Source organism: Diorhabda carinulata, chromosome 5, assembly GCF_026250575.1.
Source record: "Diorhabda carinulata isolate Delta chromosome 5, icDioCari1.1, whole genome shotgun sequence".
Classification (NCBI taxonomy): Eukaryota; Metazoa; Arthropoda; class Insecta; order Coleoptera; family Chrysomelidae; genus Diorhabda; species Diorhabda carinulata.
In genome coordinates, this window is record NC_079464.1 from 9519173 (window position 1) to 9541336 (window position 22164).

Genomic DNA, 22164 nt, shown 5'->3' on the forward strand with positions numbered 1-22164 from the left:
TAGATCAAAGTATTGAGATCTTCCACAATTTCAGAACTATAAGTATATAAAAACGTAATTGTAGAGGATACATCACTCTACAAACACTTCCTTCTCATAACTTTTTCCACTATTTTACTCATAAGAATTTATTAATTTTCTCTCATAGTCAATAATTGTTAATTATGTCGTACTAGGTTTATTACCAAACAATAAAAACTAATTACAATTATTCAAAGATATTTCATATTTTAAATAATTCTTTTGTTGAAATATATATTCGTATATAGGAAAACAGATACTAAATTGTTCCGCAAAAGGTATATTCAAAGCAGGTATTAATTTTTTCTCAAATCCAATTACAAATAAGAGGGCGAACAAAGTATAAAGACAAGTGTAAAATGTAACATTTCTAAAGACGTAAGTGTAACACCGGAGCAGACCGGAATATATCACATCCTGGAGGCCAGCGGGCATACAACGCCTCCCACTCCTGCTGTGTTATATACGCTGCGTGGTGCGCATCAACCCCTACCTACGTAGGGTGCTTTAGGACCGCTGGCTAGTCACTAGTGAGTAGCCACGAGAGCAGGCGATGCAGTACGATAGGAACCGATCAGGACACGGTCGAGAATCGCGCTGGCCGTAGAAACACACGCGTTTGGACCGGTGTGCTGACCGCACAGCATCAGGGTCCAAGGATAAATTTATCCTGATTCTTCTTCATAACGTACGAGAATATTTTTGACCCCCAGTTTACGCGATTATATATATTTTCTTAAATAAATATATTTTTCCATTTTTAGTTATGTTGATTTATTTTGTGATTTTCATTTTAAAACGTGGATGTTGACGAAGTGATCATGATTTAGTGCAAGGATTGTTTTGTTTCTTTTGATAATTACAAGACATGATAGACGATTTTTAGTGCGTGATAGACGACGATAAGTCTCAAAAATTTTCAAAATGAGAATTAAAATGCCAGCAGTTAGAATCGCACAAGGTAAGGATAAAACATAATTTAATGCGTATTCCTGTACCGAAACATTATCTAATAATCGTAACAACTAAAATCATACATTGATTCGTTCATTTAGAACGCGATCATTTTTTTCTATATTCAATGAAAACTGGCAAGAAATTCTGTTTTATTAACATTTAATTAATTTTCATAATCCAATTATGTACATCAAAATTTAAAAGAAAATATTTATTTTTAAGTATATCATTTTGCTATAGAGAAAACTTAATTAAGTTTTTTTCTCTTTCCTGCTATCGTAACTCCCATAATATGTGATATGAAAGTTCATTCAAACTTTGCAGTAGTAGAAACATATTCTAATAGCAATAATCTCATGTGCTAGCAAAAAACAGTATATAAATTAAATTAATTCGGCAAGAATTTCATATTTCATCAACTAAATTGTTTTCTTCTTCATAAATATTTATTCTTATGGATCTTCCGCAATTATTACCTGCTGTTAGAAACTTTTTGCAGGTCACTTGGTGACATTGTATCCCAATTAAATAGCAATCAATTTAAATTTTGAGTAATTACATATTTTGCACGCAACCATTTCCTGCAAGTGATTTTATTATATTTCAGAAAAAACTTGGAATTATCTTGAACATAAATTTATTATTCCTGTTATGATTCTATTAAGTAATCGTACAAAAAGAAATCTCTACTTTGAAACATTTGAATTATTTTTACAATATTTGAAATAATCATCTAACTGCAAAAAAATCGCTTCAAGCTATATAAAAAACAGAAATTTTGGCAGGATTATGTTTTGAAAATTGATGCAACTAAAATTTCGTCCGTATTATGCTTTAACGGCAGTAATACCAATCAGGATTCTGTACGAAAAGTTTTATTGAATTAAATGTCCATTGTTGATATTTTAATTTTATTGCGGAATTCTGTAGTTTTCAACATCGTTACAAATAAGAATAAATATTTTGAAACAGCGTTTGTTCATGAATCGCTCTAATTTTAGGTCTCTACTATTGGATATTAGTATCAGCAAAAACCAAAAACATTGACGTTTCCACCTATTTCGATCTTTATAAAAATATGACTTGACATGACTAATTATCAAACAGAGACATAAAGTCAAGACGATTAATCAACAAAAACATATAAAAAGGTGTAAGAAGTAAAAATTTGAGGAAATTCATTTTAATATATATTTCTGACAATTTACTGCTACTTCTAATTGTATCATAGGACTATAATTATCCTGCTGCAACAGTATGCAATGAAATTTCTCGCAGGACAGATTCCTGTCATTATATTTCCATTTTCTGTGTCGAATCTTATAATAATTCTCCGAATGCTTTTGAAGGAATAGTTTCTACCCATCTCCATAATGTGTTGTAATTTGTGTTAGTAATATCGGAGTATTCCAAAATTTTTCCGTATTACGCTTCCATGCCAGTAATATTGATTAGTGTCTATAAAATGGAAAAGTTCTATTGAATTGAATTTTCATTGTTAATATAGAAGACATTTCATTTCGACTGCTGCGTCCTATCATATCCAATATTATCACAAATAAGAGTATATATTTGGTTACAGTGTGATGTTGTAAATAGCTTTAATTTAAAGTCTATATTATTGAAAATTAGTTTTAGAAAAAAGCGTTTCGGTCTATTTCGATCTTTATCAAAATGTAACTTAACATGACTAATTGTCAGAGACATAAAATCAAGACAATTTATTGAGGAAATTCATTTTAATATATATTTCTGAGAATTTACTGCTACTTGTCATTATATCAGAACGCTATCCTTGTCCTGCTGCAAAATTATGCAGTTAAAGTTCAAGATACCTGTCTCTATTGTATTATATCTTTAGTTTTTGTGTCAAATTATATAATAATTCCCCTAATACCTTTGGAGGAATATTTTTACCCAAACCAACAATGTATTTTAATTTTTGTAGAATTGTCTCCATTTTCTTTACTTTCTACTGGTTTTTTATGGAATCCTAGCAAGAATAGAACTTATTATACACCATCAGGACACTATGGGATTAAACAAAAATTTTTACTTTAAACTATCTACTTGTGTTAATCAGTATTTAGCCGATTGTCCTGCAACAATAATATGATAGATTCATACTACTGATTGTGTATTGCAATTCCAATGGAACACAATTTTGAAATAAAAAGAAATGATTATTATTCTGTGAGTTTTCCACTGTATTCCATTAAATCTTTATAATAATGTTATTGCAAGTGATTTTTAATTTTAAATGTGCGCTCAATAACTCATTTCGAAATTCAAGCTTGCACAGTTGACGAATACTATGATTCAAAGTGAAGTCTTCCAAATGGATTATAAAAACATTTTCCGCGAGTACTTTTTAATATTGATCACTTTTTTGCTCTATAACCCTACTATGTAGCACATTGATGTTCCATCTTTCACTAGAAGTATATAGCTTGTCACAGAAATACCACAAAAATAATATTTATTAATAATAATGTTGTGACAACTTTGAAGTTTTTAAGCTAGCCTAAGTCCTGTACTGTATTTTGTTTTTTAATTGAAAAAAACAATTTCAAAGAAAAAACCGATGAATATTGATAAAAAACTTTAAGTTTTGTAGAGTTTTTATGTGACTAGTCCCCAAAGACAATCCAAAACTGTGAGATTTGGATATATAAAAGACCACTACGGACTTTCCATCGGTTTGGATAATGTACGTTTATCCAATGCACTGGTATGATAATCTGAACATCCATCTAAGTGAAAAAGTAGATTCATTAATTGGTAACTCAAAATTCTGGTTTAAAAACATCAAAAATTTTTTAACAATAATATACAAAAAGGACCAATTATTTTTTCGTTGAGTAGACGTTGATTTTTGGGTAAATTGAACAATACCGAAGATACTATTTTGCAGTGAACGTGGCTCCGTCGGTGAACATTTCATTTTCAAAAAAATTTATATTTTTTAAATATACTCCCTTTAGCTTGTAAATAATATTCTAAACGCTATGTCTAGTCGCCCTTTAAAACGTGTGTAAAAATTTTGGTTAGAAACATGTAATTTTGACACATAGACGAATAGGAATTCTTCGAAAAATTCGAATTCATACCTTCATTTCTTGTTGTTTCTGATTCTATAGGATTTAATTTGTATAGGTATTTGATACCACACCAGTTCAATTAAATGTTTACCCAGTACTCCATAACACTACAAACCTCTGGTACACATTGTCATCTAAAAAATATCATTTAAATAATTTCTCTTACATGTAATCCCGTCAGACATACCAAAAAAAAAATATATTGTAACTGTCACATACGAGAGCAGAGGTTGGAAATATTGTAGTTGCGGTGATTATGTTGTTAGTATCTATCATGTTATGTATTAAAATTTTGTAACAATCATAAAAGTTGAAGAAAAGATACGTAAATATTATCTTGCGATTATTTGCGAGTGCTTATCTGCAGAGTGGCCATATGAACTCTGTTGGTACTGAAGTCATTTAGTATACCTACTCAAGAAATGGTAAAAAAAATCTAGATATTCACTTATAGAGCCTGGGATAAAAGTATGCTGTGAGATATGTAATGAGGCAAACATTCTAACTGATGCATCGTCTTGCATGTTAGATAATAAGAAAAAATATATATGGTAGGTGGAAGGCGAGATAAGTTAATATGATGAGTAAAAGCTCGACTGCAATAAAAATCGAATGTAATCTATCGATAAAGTAGCATTATAATCCAGAAACAAAAACACATATATACGAAACAATTGATTCAATCTGGAGAACGTGCTTTCAAGGAAGCAAAAAATGTTGTTTCTTCCCATAAGCTCATGGTATGTAAAGTTAAAATGATATTATATTGGAAAATAGAATATTTTTCCCAGCGATGTAAATTTTTAATTGAAAAGTCAATCTTCTGTCAAACTGCTCTCTTTGTGACATATTGAGTTACATAAAAACTCATGTTTCATAATGTACTCAATTGCATGTATTGTAAACGAAATAGAAGTTATTCGGTTCTTCCAATAAATACTACTCTTTCCTTTGTTGATTGTAATTGTTTTCGAACTTGAAGTTTTCACAACAAAATGAAGTTCGCAGCATTATTAATCAGAAAATAGAAACTATTTCTCGGAAGAAGACGTTTTATTACTATCCGAGGATGGTTCCAAAAGTACTTAGCCCCAAATAGGAAACAAAGTTCGATACCCCTTCCACAATAAGAATCGTGAAGCTCCTCAAACTAACCATTAACTGCCGGCATCACCTCTTCATTGTTGGAAAATCTTTGACCACCGAAACATTTTTCGAAGTCTGGTTTTGTTCCATTGTAAGTAAACACACGGCACCCATCTTGCACATAGCTTTCTCATGTAAAAATTTTCAGTTCATATGCGTTGTTTTGCACTTTTTGAAATGCCTACTATGTCTGTTAGCTTGTGCACTTTCAGTCTACGATCGTCCATTACCACTTTGTGGAATTTCTTCAACATATCTCGAGTTATCATCTCATTTGGTCGATCACTACGATGCCTCGTTTAAACTCTGCTACCCAGTATTATTCTGCTGATAATGAAGGAGAAGTCTCACCCAGAGAGGAATCTGGTTCAGCTTTTATATTGGTTTGGCTAAGGCCTTTCAAATAAAAGCATTGTATCATGAAACCTGTATAGGCTGCAGACTTTCTAAAACAGTGGTATTTTTCACGTAACTACCAATATCTCTGGGTCAGGCCGGGTACTTCTGGGACCATCCTCTAAATTTGTTTATGGTTACAATAATTGAATAATTTGAGTATTCCTGTCCCAAATGATTTTAACTAAAGGAAGATTCTACACAAAACACCAAATTTCTGGCTTGTTTTCAGTGGAAGTCGGGGGGAAAATAAATTGCTTCATAGTAGTAGATTTTTATGGGGAAAAATGATCAATGTTGCCAAGTTGCGTGGAAATTTATTATAGTCCATTTAGAGAACTTTCTGTTTAATTTCAATCATAATGCTGATCAAAGGGACTAGCAGAATTGCCAGTTGAGTTACTGAGCACTCATTTGAAATTAAAAATTACCTCTTGCTGCGATAACAGTCTTGAGAATTTAATGAATCCGCAGACCATCACTATTTTCCATCAATACTAATTAATATAATATTCATTTAAACGTTTCTCCAATGTAAATTATATTACAAACCAATGGCATGGGTCACCGAGATTATCAAAAATTTGAAATAGATATATCTAATTGTTAGTATGTTCCCAATTGTTTTTTTCTTATAAAATTAAATTTATCTACAAATCATGATGGCCTTTTCTGATTTCAATAACTTACCCACATGAAAAAAAAACGGAGAGAATGCTGATAATACTGACCATAATTGAAACCAGTTACAGTAATTATTAAAAATTCCAGTTTTATTATAAGAAAAAGATCAATAATATAAATAATAATAACCTAAACTACCCCCGCGAGAAATGTTATTGCAGCTTACTACGACAAGAGAATGGATAGCGCACTGATATCATCAGAAGAAGGAGTAATTTCTCAAATGGAAATAACTTCTCCAATTTGTTTTGTAGTGTACCTTGAAAATCTAAATAACCTTCCAAACTTTTTTTCCTAGGTAGATGATTCATTACTTCACGTTTAATTAACACTATTCCCAGACATTCTTTTCTAGAAAGACTATAAGTTACCGTATAGTCAAATCTCAAATATCCAATCTAATCTTATTAGGAGATAAAACACAAACTAATGAATTGACCAACATAGTTTATGAAATTTCCTGTTTGAATTGTGAAAAATACATTGGTCAGTCTAAGAGGTCATTCACGGATAACCTCTCATAAAAGTGATAGCAAGATATATCCAGATAGATGCTTGTTGGTAGAGCATGATTTGTATGAAGGTCATTTATGGATTATGAATGTACGAACTGAAAATAGCTACAAAAAGCCTTTTTTAGAAACAGTATATATGTTGCTCAAAATATATTAACAAAAATAACTGATCTGATACGAACTTTCAAATTTTGAAAAAACCAATTCTATGAAACCTTATATCGATATTAGTAACGACGGTATAATCTATCAAAATTATCTATCAATTGGATGGATTTCAAATTAAAAAAAATATTTGAATAGCAACAAAATTCAATAAATTTCATATTTTGAGATTTCATGGAAAATTTATTTCACTGCAATTCTTGTTTCATTAATCAGATTTACATAAATGTTTCTAATATATATATGGGTCAATTTATAAAATTCTGATACTCAATTTTTCTGCTTCCGCAACCGTCAGTAATTCAAATAATATTCTAATAATTAATTCACAGGATTTCATGGAAGTTGTTTGATAAATTGACAGCAACTGACGTTGACGGCAGAATACTCAATTGTATGAATAAACATTCTTATCTGTTTTTTTCTATATAAATAAATAACATAAAACAACAATGTATATTTTTACATACTGTGTACACCTCAGTCTGAAACTCGAATCAAATTTGTAATACAAATAATTATAAGATTAGCATGAAATTTTGTATTTATTTCTATATATTAATATATATAATTCCTATTAAATAAACATAATCATAAATAACCTAAGATATTAATCATATATTTTGTGATGAAATATTTCCATAAACTTACTTAGGTAGTGTCTGATATTAATGATATAATGAAGTGGATCGTTACTATACTATTCGCAATATTAAGTTTATCTCTGAATATATTTAGTTAATAATAGTCCAGGATTCATGTTTAAAATTCCAAACTATCCAGTTAATTTTAATGAGACGCCCAACTTTTTCTATTAGAAAAATTATCAATATTATATATTATCAAAATTATCAATAACGATAGGATTTTTTATAGAATCAATATTATTAACAATGTATGACAAAAATATTTGACTATCTGAATATATGGTTTGATCAAAGAGTACCCTTCGAAAGTATAGGGATTAGGAGGTCAACAAAAATTATTACTAACTACTGAAGCTGAATACAAAATCTGCGTTATCAAGAAAGATGAAATTATTTGTTTGAGGAGGCAACATTTGAGGGAAATCAAAAGATAAAGAAGCGAAGACAAATATATTTTTCATTTGGATGGAACATTGATTTATAAAGGACATTTTGTAAAAAAAAATGGCAAGATTACTTGGCTACGAATTCTCGTTAGGAATTTCATCCATTTCATCTTTTTTTTGACTTTAGCTTTATGGAGTTAAACATGAACCATACTGGAACTATAAAAGAGATTGAACGTTCCCAAACTACTATTTTGCAGTGATGAAATGTACTAGTATTCTGTCAGTGTAACACAAAATTGTTTCATTTATTCAAATCCACTGTATCTGTTTAAAGAAAGACTTTATCCAAATAATAACGTGGTTCCAAGAAATAATTCATTCATCAAAATATTGTTATAATTTATTTTCAGAACTGGATTGTGAATTCACTTTCACGTCTTCTCCTAATTGAAAATGAGCACTTTGAAGTGGTAATTTGATATTCGAAATGGAAAAGTTGGGAGAAAAAATTAAATGGTTGTTGAAAAATATTTCGATCGGAGATTTGCTCATTGTAAAATATTTTTTTAATACAATTTCCGTTGAATATATAATATCCATTTGTTGACTCATCTTCTACCCGAAACTTTAGCTGCAAGCCGTGACACAAAAAAATGATATTTTGAAGAAGTTCCTCAAGATTTGCTTTTTTTCAATATAATAGTCTTGTTACATAATTTCATAGAAATAATGTTGCAGAACGCTCATATAATATTGTCTATTTATGGTTCTAAATGTTCTTAGGTCTCTTCTGATTCAAAATAAGTTTCTTTTGTGATTTTTTAAGAAGTTGAAAATTTGACGTTTCGTCTCATGAAAGAAACTAATTTTGAATCAGAAGAGACCTTAGATCAAGACCATTTAGAAGCATAAACATATCCATACTTGTAAGAAATAAGCTTATTATTGCCCAGTAAAATGGAACACTCTCAACAAACTAAACGGTAACCCATATAATATTTTACGATGAGCCTAGTATATGCACAGAGTTGAGCCAAGTAGCCCTAGCTTGGAAGCCGTTATTGACCCATTTTATTTATTATATATATTATAACAATGTCCCTCACTTGGTTTGCAAACCTGGACCAGACCTGGTTTCCCAGCGTTGGCCGAAGCTAAGCCCCGTCGTTCAAGTCTGGGGGCTCCTACATAGGTTGGCGATTTAAGTCAGGGGGATCCTTCAGGAGAAAGTAGAAATTTTTTTATATGAAAAGGGCAATGATAGGAACAATTTCGACCTACACTCAGTATCAGTAATCCTAGATTAGTTAAAGTGAATAGCAAACGCATAAATAACATTGGAAGCACGTGCCAAAAGTGGCTTGAACATTATCGAGGTGATTATTTAGCAAAATTAGTGACTCTATCGAAAATTGAATTGCAAAGAGTTATTACTTATACTTATACTTTCTGTCACGAGGCTAGAGAGGCGTTTAGCCGAGGCAACCATTTAAGCGAGTGTACAAAAAAATACTTTAGTGGTACTTTACATACTATATTTCGCACAGAATCAAGAATACTTCTGAAAATGTTTGGAATTGAGATGGGCAGAATACGTTATGAGTGCCGCGTTCAGTTACACATCTGATTAATATGATTATTTTTTAGAAATTGGTATGCAAATCTCATTTATTTATGTTAATGATAATAGAACATTTGAATTATTTGTAATGTTGATAGGTTGTAAGCTGGTTGACGTATAATCGACTGTTTTCGAACATAAAGAGAATGACAGCTGAGTTTCTTCAGTGCCTAGGCACTAAACAGCGATTTCAACGATGTCGATATTGACCAATCGGCATTAATATTTCACTTTACCGCCGATTTCGAAACAAAATACACATTCCTTCCCCATGACCCAACTAGCTGAATTTTAACTTGCTCGAATACACTTACTATTTCACTTTAATTATGAGTATCCATTTTCAGGAGTTTGGCCAATTATATCAATTATCATACTGATAAATAGTATCAGTAAAATAAACTATAATGCACTAAAAAAAGTTTATTTAATTAGGGTGTGGGTAATAGAACGATCAGAATATATAAATTTCTCAACGTTGCTAAATTGTATGTTTCAAATTTAGCACGTAAAAACGTTTCATAGATAGTAAAGGTTATCAGATATATACAGGTATCAAAGTAGGTTACACTTTGTGTGATAAAGTATAAGTAGTTATAAATGTAATGGTGTTATTAACATTTTTTTTTTCGTTTTTGCATTTCTTGTTCTCATTCTACTGATTAATGATTCCGTAACATGTTTCAACTTAATCTTCTTTAAATTACATATTCTCCAATATCTTCATACGTTCCGAACAATGAGATTTATCAATGTGGGTACTTTTTGCTCAGTTAAATTAATTTTTAAAACTAAAATTCGGAGAAATGGCAGAAACCTACTGCTAGGATTTTTTTATTGGTTTCTAGTGTTATATGGTAGATACGAAACGTCGCAAATCTCACTAACAGTTTCTCATATGTTTGCGTTTATGGTCGATTGTATGTTACTTAGGTTTTGAGATATGGCAATACTGATGTCAATATGTAAAAGCTGACATTGCCACCATGGAGTGTAACATTTTTTATGGTGATATATTTTCATAAGAGTGCTATTTGAGTTGTTTACAGCTACTTGAAACATTCATCTTGATTAAAAAATGGAATTGAATTCATTTTCGTACAATAATTTTCTATGACTTTCGACATTCGATTAAACCAATAGCAGTGTGCCATCAACTAGCTTCGACTTTTGGAAATAACGCACCATCTCGAAACACCGATTAATTTCCGAAGTCATTTATGGCTACCGATCGCTGCAGGATGAATTCCGTGAAAGTCGTCTCAAATAGACTGTTGTGTTAGAAAACATCGCGTGAACTGAGATTGTAAGATCTTCATAATACATACATTGCAGAAACATTTGGCTGTCAAAAAAATTGTATATTTCGCTCATGAAAAAGCTCGTCGGTCGGTGCAAAGAAATTCTGAACAAATTCAATCGCGGTGCTTCAAAAGATGTCTATGAGATCCTAACATGCGACAAATTATGGATATATGCCTATGAATGCGAAAATAAACATGAATCGACTGTATGTGTTTTTCAAGACAAAAGCTGTTCGCACACAAAGAACTTCGGAGCAAATGTGCACCTACTTTTTCGGAATAACCGGACAATACGCCACCGTTCCAATAAAGCAACGTAGGACGGTCAATTCTGAGTAGTACACCAGCATTTGTGTGCCACAAGTGTTCGAAAAAATTGAGGAATCCCATCGCAGAAGACGAAGCATTCTTCACCACGATAATGCGAGATACCTCGCATCAGTTTAAATAAAAACGTTTTCGAACAGTCAAAACATCGAATTGGTGGGACATCCGCACCATTTTATACCTACAGATCAGAAATAAATTGAGAGCTCAACGGTCTTTTATACCTAAAGAAGGGGTTGATGTGTTCAAATCACATTTAATGGAGATACTTCAATCGGAATGAAAAAAAATTGGTTCAAACGCGTGCAAAAGTGTATTAATCTCAGTGGAGAATATTTTGAGAAGCAGAGAAGCTTTATCCAATTTATTTGTCTATCCCCAAACTTGAGCTACAACCCTCGTATTAAGTTAAGCCTTTGTTACAGTGATGGTTTTTTTGACAAAACTAATGTTAACGTAAATTTCAGTTTTTCTCCTTACACTATGAGATATTCTGCATTCAACGTCTGTCAAATATAAACTTGTTCAAATTTTGACGATAGGAGTGATGGAAAATTGTAATAAAAAATATTTAACATCCAGATTAGTTTAAAATTACATAGAGAAGTTAGTATGAAAAATTATGTATTGTTTAAATATAAAGAAAATTAGTCAAATACTATATGTTTATTTTGGTGAAATCTTCAATAGAAGTGGCACTCTTTCAACAGATCAATAAGCAAATGTATGACTAATGCTTAAACACAATTGTCAATTGAAAATAAAAAAATTGTATACTTGTATAACTTAGATACATATACTGCATTCATAGAAGCTGAGGCGTTTAAGACAGCTATAGTGTACGTACAAGAGCCTGAGCTAAACCGGCTGATTACCTTAAACAATATGTTACTGCGTTGAGTTGAAGGTTATGAGTGACTGAACAAACCACATTTTTCGTTAGTTCCAAGCAAAATATTTGTTTCTGTTTAGAGTACTTGGACTTTTGAAATAGAATAACTTTCTTGATTCATTCAAATTGCTTTTTGGTCGTTGATATACATATAAATTCAAACAATTTACATAATTATAATATGTATGCTCAAACCTTATATTGGCCCCAACTATAAATTTAGAAAGGGTAACCCGTAAAAACGTTTAAAGATCTTGTCGTGGTCGAAGCAGGTAACACCATGGACACGCGTTTTGATTTAAAATTTAATTAGAAGATGACACGTACAATTAAGAGCTCGTGTCTCTTGAAGGGGTAGTTAGGATCAGTCGAATGATATAAACCGCCCATATTGTTAGATTTTTAAATATAGATAAAGGGAATGATCAAGACTAATCTGGCAATAGAAGGTGGGGCTTGAATATACAAAATTTGTTTGTTTGAAAACAAGATAAGAACGTCACATAGCGATAGTCAACGTTTGTTTGTTTTATGATTTTTGCATCGAGATCCTTTTAAAATATGTCTGACTATATCATCATCATAATATATATCCTAATCGTACCAATTCTTATAATACATAAAATGGAATAACACTTGAATACTTTTAATATTATTATTAATAAAATTGATCGTCCAATTTGTCAGCTTCATTTTTACTCTAGTAACGCTTAGATGGATTCGATTTCACTTCTGTTGCACAAAATCAAACGGTTTTATTTTCTTGGTGCTTCATATTAGACCTACATTGTCTAGTCAATCCATAACTATCTTGCCTCTGCCTTGGTCATGCGGTCTTGTTGAAGGTTACTGTTTTGAACATATTAATACGCAATTTATTTTGAAACATTCAAATCATTTGTTAATTATTCTTCTTAACAAAACTTAGAAGCTGGTAAACTATATTTTTAGATAACATAAGCACGTTATGTATTTGTTTCATTTCGTCTAAATTTGTTTTTGTATTAAATTCACTTTTTCTCTAGCTCACACTTTCTTTCGTTGTAATGAGGTATTAACAGATATCATACTTATGGGTATTATCAAGATTATCAACTTTATTGATTGATATATGTCATAAGGCGGGCTTTTACTCATATTCTAAAGGTAATTCAGAAATTGGAAGCATCTAAGACAATTGAAATGCTATAGAAAAAAAAACGGCGAACGAAATATTAAACACTATTCTAAACGAATTCGTAGACTCACCTTTAAATTTTCTAAATTTTTGTTTCGATAACGAAGTAAACTTCACCTTCAGTCTCTGAAGAAGATAACAACACAAAAGTGTTGATTTAAATTACGCTACTTTACCGGAGAGTTTTTTGAGCTACCGATTACAAAGAGTCTTCAAATTCTGGCATCAGCAATTACAACTCGGTGATGCGGTGTAGCAGAATCTAAACGTGAATGTCATCCTCTTAGGAATTTTTCCTGTAACGTTCTATATTATGACAAGAGACCGGGACAACGAATGCACACATAGAACGGTATTTTGCCTCTTTTACCAATCAACTGCTACACTTGAACAGGCTTCGACTAATCACTCGCCTTCTAACCGGACACGGTCATCTGAGACGCAATCTCCATACTATAAACACCAAGGATACTCCAAAATGCCACTGCAGCATGAAAAAGGAAGAAACAGCTGCTCAGGTCATCTATTTTATCGGCGAGTATCCAGCACTTATATGTGTGAGGTAAAAGCAAGCCTTAAGGCCGATTAAAACATTAAAATTCATAAGACCATTCATAAATGCCGTTTGACGTCGCTTCTGCCGTTGGTTACTTTCAACATAAACGAATTTGATCTTTTCACGTCGGCGGTTCTTAGCAATAAAAAAGGGCTAATCACATCCGTTTACGTTTGTCACGTGAATTTGCCTAATCTTTCCAAGAAAAAAAACTCTTCGTTATTTTCCATAATATCCATAAATACCGGATTACAAACAAAAATACAAAAAGCATTACACACATCAGAAAAAAATTTTTAGGTTAACGGCAACAAAGTGAAGCATATAAATGTGCCCGATAAGCTCCAAAATCATATGACATTTAAATCTTTTCGGAGGATTTTGTAGAAATCGGATATCGGCGCCTCAAAAAACCCGGCGAGAAGTTTATGCAAGTGAATTTTGGAGAAACGGTTAATCAGAAATTTTAAATTCTGTATCGACTTTTCGACATATTTACTATTCGACACAAAGTAGATATATTTCTATAGGATAATTCTATAATGTGAATGCGGCATTATCTAAATCCTACAGTTAAATTATGCTGTCCTTTCAGTCTATTCATCACGTCTCACATTAAATTTTTTAACGCTTATTGCCAAAAAGACATTCTTTTTTTGATACATTTTTCAATCAGAAAAATTTGTAAATATACGAGTATTGACGGAAATGCCATGCGCCGAGGAATCTAAATGATACGTCTTTCTTTTTTAAAATACTAAAATAAAATTATGTATGAATATTATACAACTATTGCTTATATCATTGCAATTATATACATATAATACATTATTCTCTCAATTATTATGTTATAATAGCAAAAAATGAAAGATTTCAAAGAAATTTACAGCTTAGGAAGTAGTTAAAAAAAGGAGAACTTGTCGGATTATTCTATAATTATTTCATTTCAACTATCACTTAATATTTATTGTTATATAATCAATTTTCTTTAAACTTAATGATAGTTTCTAAATGTTTTTCCTACATAAACTGATAGATACCTGACTCAGTCTTAGTATTCAAGAAAAATCCTTCCCAGTTTCTTTCTTTTGTATAAAGAATACGATATCCTATTCACCAGAGAATATAACACAAAAATTTACTCTAAGTAGCATAATATCAACTCATTCTTCAAAAAAAGATCACATTTATTCACTATAACGACGTGCACGTGGCCGTATCCTAAAAGAAACTAAAATTACAACCGGAATAAAGAGAGGGGAAAATGCGACGCAAGTCTGTAAGAAATCATTAATGCAACTTTTTGTTATTAAAGAGTCTAAAGAAGGCATTACGCTGTCTAAAGTCTAATGCTCCTTCTCTACTGTTGGTTAATTAAAATTTGGAGACGCGGAGTTTTTAAAGACCTCCGCGAGGTGCCTAATTTACATTCTAAGTAGATCGCAACTTGTTAAAAGTTGAACTTTAATTTTCAGTTCAAGGGTGGAAATCGATGAAGGGTTGAAGGATCTGTATAATACTTTTTGTTACTTTTTCTATATATTTCATAATTTCATGATGTTTTCAATTTATTGCTTAAGTTTTCTAGTATTCCACAGGCAATAAGTTGGAATATGTACTATGCAAAAAAACTTTTGTTTGAATTATAATATCACGTATAAAAATTTGAGAGTAAAGCTAAAGACACATTTTTAACACATGCCGTGTTAACACGTGTCAAAACGACACGTCAGATAGGCCGGACTGTGTTGTAAAGCGTGTGTGCCAGCTAACATTTTGATGTTATTGAACTGGTGAAGTAGTATTGCAGCATTGCTTGTGCTACAATATGAGTACAGGGAGTACTGGGTTCATCCAATAAACCAACGTAGGCACGAATGTGGTGAATATCATGTTCTGTGGTCCAAAATTAGCATTGACAATGACAAGTGTAAAATGTATATCAGGTTGACCAAGAAGGAATTTGACTGATTTACAATTTACTAGAAAGTAAATTGAAGAAGCAAAATACAAATTTCAGAGAAGCAATATCCCAAGAGGAACGACTGTTTATAACTTATACAACAAAATACAATATTATATTTTCTTAAATACAACCAAGTATAAAATTATAAAACTAGACATAATATTATTATTGGAAAAGAAGATTAACATTTTATAAATTTGTAACATTAATTGATGTATTGGAAAAAGAACTTCCTTATACACCTAATAATATATTAATAAAGTAAAAACAAATACTCGCAGTTTTTGTTTATTTTTTTACCAATCTCATCCCAAGTCTCATGTCGTTTTGGTGGGTTTCGGTAGTCCTTATTTTGGAAATTGTACAAAAACTCATACTTTCGTCCTTCTTTTATAAATTGTTCCTCCATTAACATAAAGATACATATAGATGTATTAAGGAAACGAATATAGTTAAAGAAACACTTTTCAGTCACGCTCAGAACACACCGATAAAGGTAAACAAACTCGGCACAGGTGGTGAATATAACCTACAACTTTCTGACAAAAATCTGACCAACGTAGATATTGGAAACACGCGCTATGATGTGTTAAAGCATGTTGCACAATAATATGCATAGATCTAAGTGAATAACGTAATAGATATTTATATAACACGTGTTAATGCGGGTCAACACGACACGTGTTAAAAATATGCCCTTAGCTTAAAATTCATTCAACTACCTCATACCACGGACATCGCTGAGGTAACCTTTGTTTATTTCCAAAATTCACTCCATAGAATACATAAAATATAAGTTCGTAACAAATACTAGAGCTGATTCTTTAAATAGTTTTAACTCGTTTGAGTAAATCATATATTACGAATACAAGCGATTGTAAACTACAGAAGTCTACGAAGGGAAGATGTAACTTCAGTCAGCGCTTTTCAGGTATCTTTTAGGGAGCTTATGTAAATCGGCGTCTCTTTACAAAATTTTGGATCTAGTAATAAATAACTATGAAACTAATACTTTCTGATATAGTATTTTGCTTTACTCTATATTTTAAATCTTTGATTCAATCATGTAAAGCATAATTTACTTTTACTTGAAATAGGATTCTGATTGAGCAAGACGGCCCACAATCCATCTTACGAAATAAAATTCATGGGTTGTATTATAGATTTTTTACGCAAGAGAAGATTACCTATATAAAACTCATAGATTTCGATTTGTTCTCTGTCTCACAGGATGTCTTCTCAATTACCCCGAGAGGAGGAGGAATAATACGTATAGTAGGGGGTCCTTTTTAAATTTGCATCTTAGTCAATGAGCATTTCACATGATTATCATCGTCTTGAGGTGTTTTGCCGTATACCAGTGACCAGTAATCCTGATGATTAGCCTGACTTTGATGTGACGCATGCTGGTTATTGATAGAAAGCTGTCTCTACCTCGTCTGTCTATTAGACTTTTCACAAGTCAGTGATAATATCTTTTACTAAATCTTAGAGGTTATCCTAGCAGATATAGACGTTTGTGTCTGTGTTTTTGATTGATTACTCGTTCTTAACTTCAATTGTTTATATCTGTTAAAAAATGCAAATATTTCAATTGAATATTGAGACAAATTCATTATCTAAAAGAAAAGTTGATGATATATTTATGGAAAACTCTGAACATACCATCTATTTAATGTGATAACTAAATAATAAATTTTTATAAGAATATTAAATCTTCAGCTTTTGTATAAAAAAATTGTATCGACCAGTAAAATACACTTTTGAAAGTTCAGCCAAATATATATTATGAATAATTAAATTGCGGAGATTTAGGAAGGAGAAATTTGTGGTAAGAGCATTAGGCACAGTAAAATAATAACTATTAGTAAAAAATAAAGAATGTAATCTACCAACATAAATGTGAACAGACCTTCGTGATGAACTGTAATAAACTTATCTGTTTCACTGTGTTTACAGTTCCACTTTTCCATTAATCTACGTATCATAATCAAAATCGATCAGTATCGAAACAAAAATGAGAATTCTGAACGATAATTTATTGAACTAAAACCATTTAGCATGACATTTGCTTTTTTTGAAATGACCAGATTATAAAAAATAGACGAACGATGTGTAAGGATTCAAATTAAAATATACAAATTGCGAAAGTAATGTCGCTATTCCAGATAGAATTAGAATGAAAAAACAATATCAAAATTATGAAATATAGTGTACAAATTTTAAATGTCGGATCGGTAAGAAACAATTTTTTCTATTAAAATATCTTGGGATTTCTCTTATTTTTTTATAAATTTATAATTTAAAATGAGAGATTTATGATTTCGCTATTAATTTATTCCATGGTTTTTCACTCTATCTTCAAATGATTGTGTTATTTGTTTTATATAAAAAGCCTCACTATCATTTCAAGGAACTCAATTTATAATGTTTTTTGTTTTTGATGTTGTACTACTAAAATATGTTGATTTGTCACATACTTCACGTCTAACTACAATTTCTTTTAAACTAAAATCAATTCGTGAGTTAAGTTTCTAAACTATATTTACCAACAATTTAAGAAACCTGATCGCTATGATAAAATACTTTCCAGATCTGGAAATAGTACCCCAATCTAAATAATTGAGCTAATAAATACTTTTTTTGATAAAATAGGAACCAGTCTTAACAAAAGTTACTTCTATAATTTAGTTAATGTAATGTTATCAATTCAACAGAATATTAATAATATTAAAACTTCCGTAAAAACAGAGTTATATTTTATTAGTTCCAGTAAATGTTTTTTAAGAGTATTCGATCATCAAATAATGTTATCATGTATGTTCGAAGATTAGATAAAATTTCCATCACAAAAACTTGAAGAGTTTATTGACGTGAATATAATGGAGTGAATTAAACAAAATAATTGTTTTGAATTTCGAGAACACATACTATCTTCTTTAAAGTGCTTTAGAAAATTACAAGACTGAATTGATATTTTGAATCAAGATATCTTTAACTAACATGTAAAACTTCCTGTAGACTAGTATCTCATTTTTGTATTATGGAAACTGAGTTACATAATAATACCCCTAAAAAATTGTCGCTCCTTGAATTAGCATGAAATTGTCTGTCTTATAAGAAAAAAATAAATTTTTACAATTTTGAATGAATGTTTTAAGAATTTTTGTATCGCGTGGTTAGTTAATGCCAGGTCATTTTTCATGGTTATTTACTATATTATCAAATAGTTGTATTGATTGTCCTATATAACAAGGATTACAACTATTACAGGGAACTCTATATATAATCTTTTTTGTTTCTATTGTTATATCACAAAAATAATATTCTGTTTTCAAACATTTTGAAAAAAATGGGCATGAAATGCATTAGATTTTCATCGTACTTTTATGGTACAGATAACATCAAAGTAAATAAATCTACATGCTACTCATCGGAGGCTAATGCTAAGCCACCGATATTTTTTTGTTCTATTTAACTGCCATCAAAACATGGATCACTCGTATCTACGGTAACTAGAGAGCAAAGTACTATTCTGTCTATTATAGCCTTTCAACATTCAAATCTGTAGCACCTTGTGGGAACAATAGTAGAAGAAGTAGAAGTGAGACATCTCTATATTTCTGACCAAGTGCTGCTTTATAATTAAGAGGACCTAGATTCGAACTCTAGTTCTCGAACCTTCTTGTACTCTCACTACATACTACGCCTGAATCTGTCTGTTCCAGGTGTTGAGTATCAAGATGACCACTCGAACTTTGTTAACTGCAACGTGTAATAGTTGGCTTGTCGATCGCTTGAACCCCTTCTATGCTCTGATAAGTCTTAACTGTACTAAGGACTACATTTCACTCATTTCAGATAATTATCTTTCAATAATACGGTTCTATTTCAATAAACGATAAAAAATTTTGGGGTTACAAATATCAATCCGCTGCCGACTTAGAAGCAAAAACTTGAATTCGTATCTTACTAATACTAATATTTCACAATATATAGTATAATATGGGTAAATCCGTTTTTACCACCCTTGAAGGTGCCTGGAAGGTCAACCCCTTCATAAAACTTATTTACTGACCTGTTTTCTGCAAGACTGGTCATTTTGTGGTCAAATATTTGTACTAAAGGGATGAAAAAAGGATAGTGGATAGCGGAAAAGGGTTAAAAGAAATTATGTCAGATATAATGATGTTATTGTTATAACAATATAATCCCATACACGTTTATTGACCTTTCCGGTTGAATATCTCATGTGAACTTACATTCAAAATGACTTCTTATTGTGTTTTCATAGTTACCGGAAGGATTGACATTTAGTTTTATCGAAAAACTCTATCCTAGATAAGTTTTTTCTTTTTTTTTTAGGTAAAATAACTGAATAATATTTCGAATTTTGTAACTATTACTTTGAAACTATTGAATGTAGAACTGATAATTATATTGAAAGAAAAGACTCAAAGATGCCGGCCTCTAATTAGGCAAATTTGTAATCGTAATATACCTAGAAGTCTACTATCAAGACAAATAATAAGATTTTACATGAAATAATTATATTAATCAGGTTATTATGATACCTTAGAGAAAATCATACTTTCTGTATATATTTCCGTAAACTCGTGTCATATCTACATAATTGAGGAGATATCGTTGAAATCTTACTAATGTATATTCCCGAAAACTTACTAGGTGGTCTCTTTGGCTATGAGGTTATGGATAATATGTCTCCATTACCTTCATAGAAAAGTGGTGTACCATAAATTATCAGTATAATTGTTTATAAAGAAAAGTCTTCCTTGTAAAAACGAATAATTTGCTTCTATCACTCTTTTGGATAACATCGTAAGCATCAAGGCTACTAGTTGGTTATATAGAGAGATACTTTTTTTAGTTCAATTATAATATTTCTTTAATGCTGTACTCTTCAGTTTTTATTCATGTATCAACGAAGCGGGTGTTATCTACACATATTGTGGAATGTTCTGAGGAATTCATATGTTTAACAGAGCATAGTTTATTTAGGATGAAGTGGTGGTGTCAATAGTCCAATTCAGGTATAAATCTATGACGATGATCTATGAAAACAACTAATTCATGTAAATGTTAATCTATTCGATTTTTCTTGTAAGATTGTGTTTCCTAGATATCATCCTTAAAAGGTGTTGACCAAAATTGAGTTTCAGTAGTGCTAGAAACTTGAAATTATGTAATTTTCAATGGCAAAGGACTTGATCAAGTGTATTTTTTCAATATTCTTGTTACATTTCCAGCATTCATTTTGATTCGTATTACATTTTACATCTTTATTATTTTCCATTCAATTTATTAAACTTTTTTAAGGTTGATATTTCGGAAAGGGATTGGCTGTGAAAATTTTGTTATAGGAAAAACTTTTTCGAAACTAAGAATATATTTATCGAAAAATATTATTGTATTCAACAATAGATTGTTGAAAATGAAATTTTCTGTCTATTTTCGGAAACCTGCGTTGTCGACAAGGTTCAGCATGATGGAAATTGTTGCTTATATATTGAGATAAGATTACTATAATTTTTTGCAAGTATGGTGTCATATGTTTCCTATTTTTGAAGTAATCTTAATTAAAAATGATGATTTAGAAATTCTAAACACGAGTGCATTAGATTCCAGGTGAAATATAAAGTCACAAATTTGCATGAAAGAAAAAGGTACAAAATTCAAAGTGAACTAAGAAAGTGGGGCATATCTTTGCAAACCTCTTCATTTTCTGATATGTTGGAATGTTTGTTGCAGATACCTAGTACATAGGTGGGTTATCTGAAAAGTTTGCGTCCTAATGATGCTAAAAAACTTATGTCAATATTATTTTTTATTTTTCAACAAAATCTTCTTTCAAGTCTATAATTTTTCAAGCGAACTTCTCACCAAAATAGGAATTTGCGTATGCAACAATGTCTTATAAAAATATATTTCCTGGAAGTTGAGATATTATGTTCGGAAACAGAAAAGTCACAGGTGACCAGATCTGGGGAATACGATGAAGGTTCAAACAATTCGAATTACAATTCGTGAATTTTTGCCATAGCGATCACCGAAGTGTGAGGAAGTGGATTGTTCTGACGTGCTGAAGTAATTTCTTTATTTCCAAATGCGGTCTCGTTTCGCAATTTTTCTCTTCACCTTATCAAGCAATGTAATACTCTCTTGATATTTTTTTACCTTTGTGAAGATAGTGTGAAGATCTTTAAAATATATTACCCAACTTTTATTGATAAGTGCTTACTTCAGGTTGAGACGGTAACTTTTCAAACAACTCTTGTAAAT

The 22164-nt window shown here is 30.9% G+C and overlaps 1 protein-coding gene across 2 annotated transcripts in view; it reads left to right on the forward strand.

Annotated features, from left to right (window-relative positions):
• Positions 1–543: 543 nt before the first annotated feature.
• The window catches only part of LOC130894046 (B-cell lymphoma/leukemia 11B), a 118014-nt gene continuing 96393 nt past the window's right edge, over positions 544–22164 (forward strand). For both annotated transcript variants that reach the window (XM_057800581.1, XM_057800582.1), the window contains exon 1: positions 544–982. In XM_057800581.1, coding sequence (XP_057656564.1) covers positions 946–982 — 37 coding nt within the window. In that variant the 5' untranslated portion in view covers positions 544–945. The remainder of the gene's footprint in view (positions 983–22164) is intronic.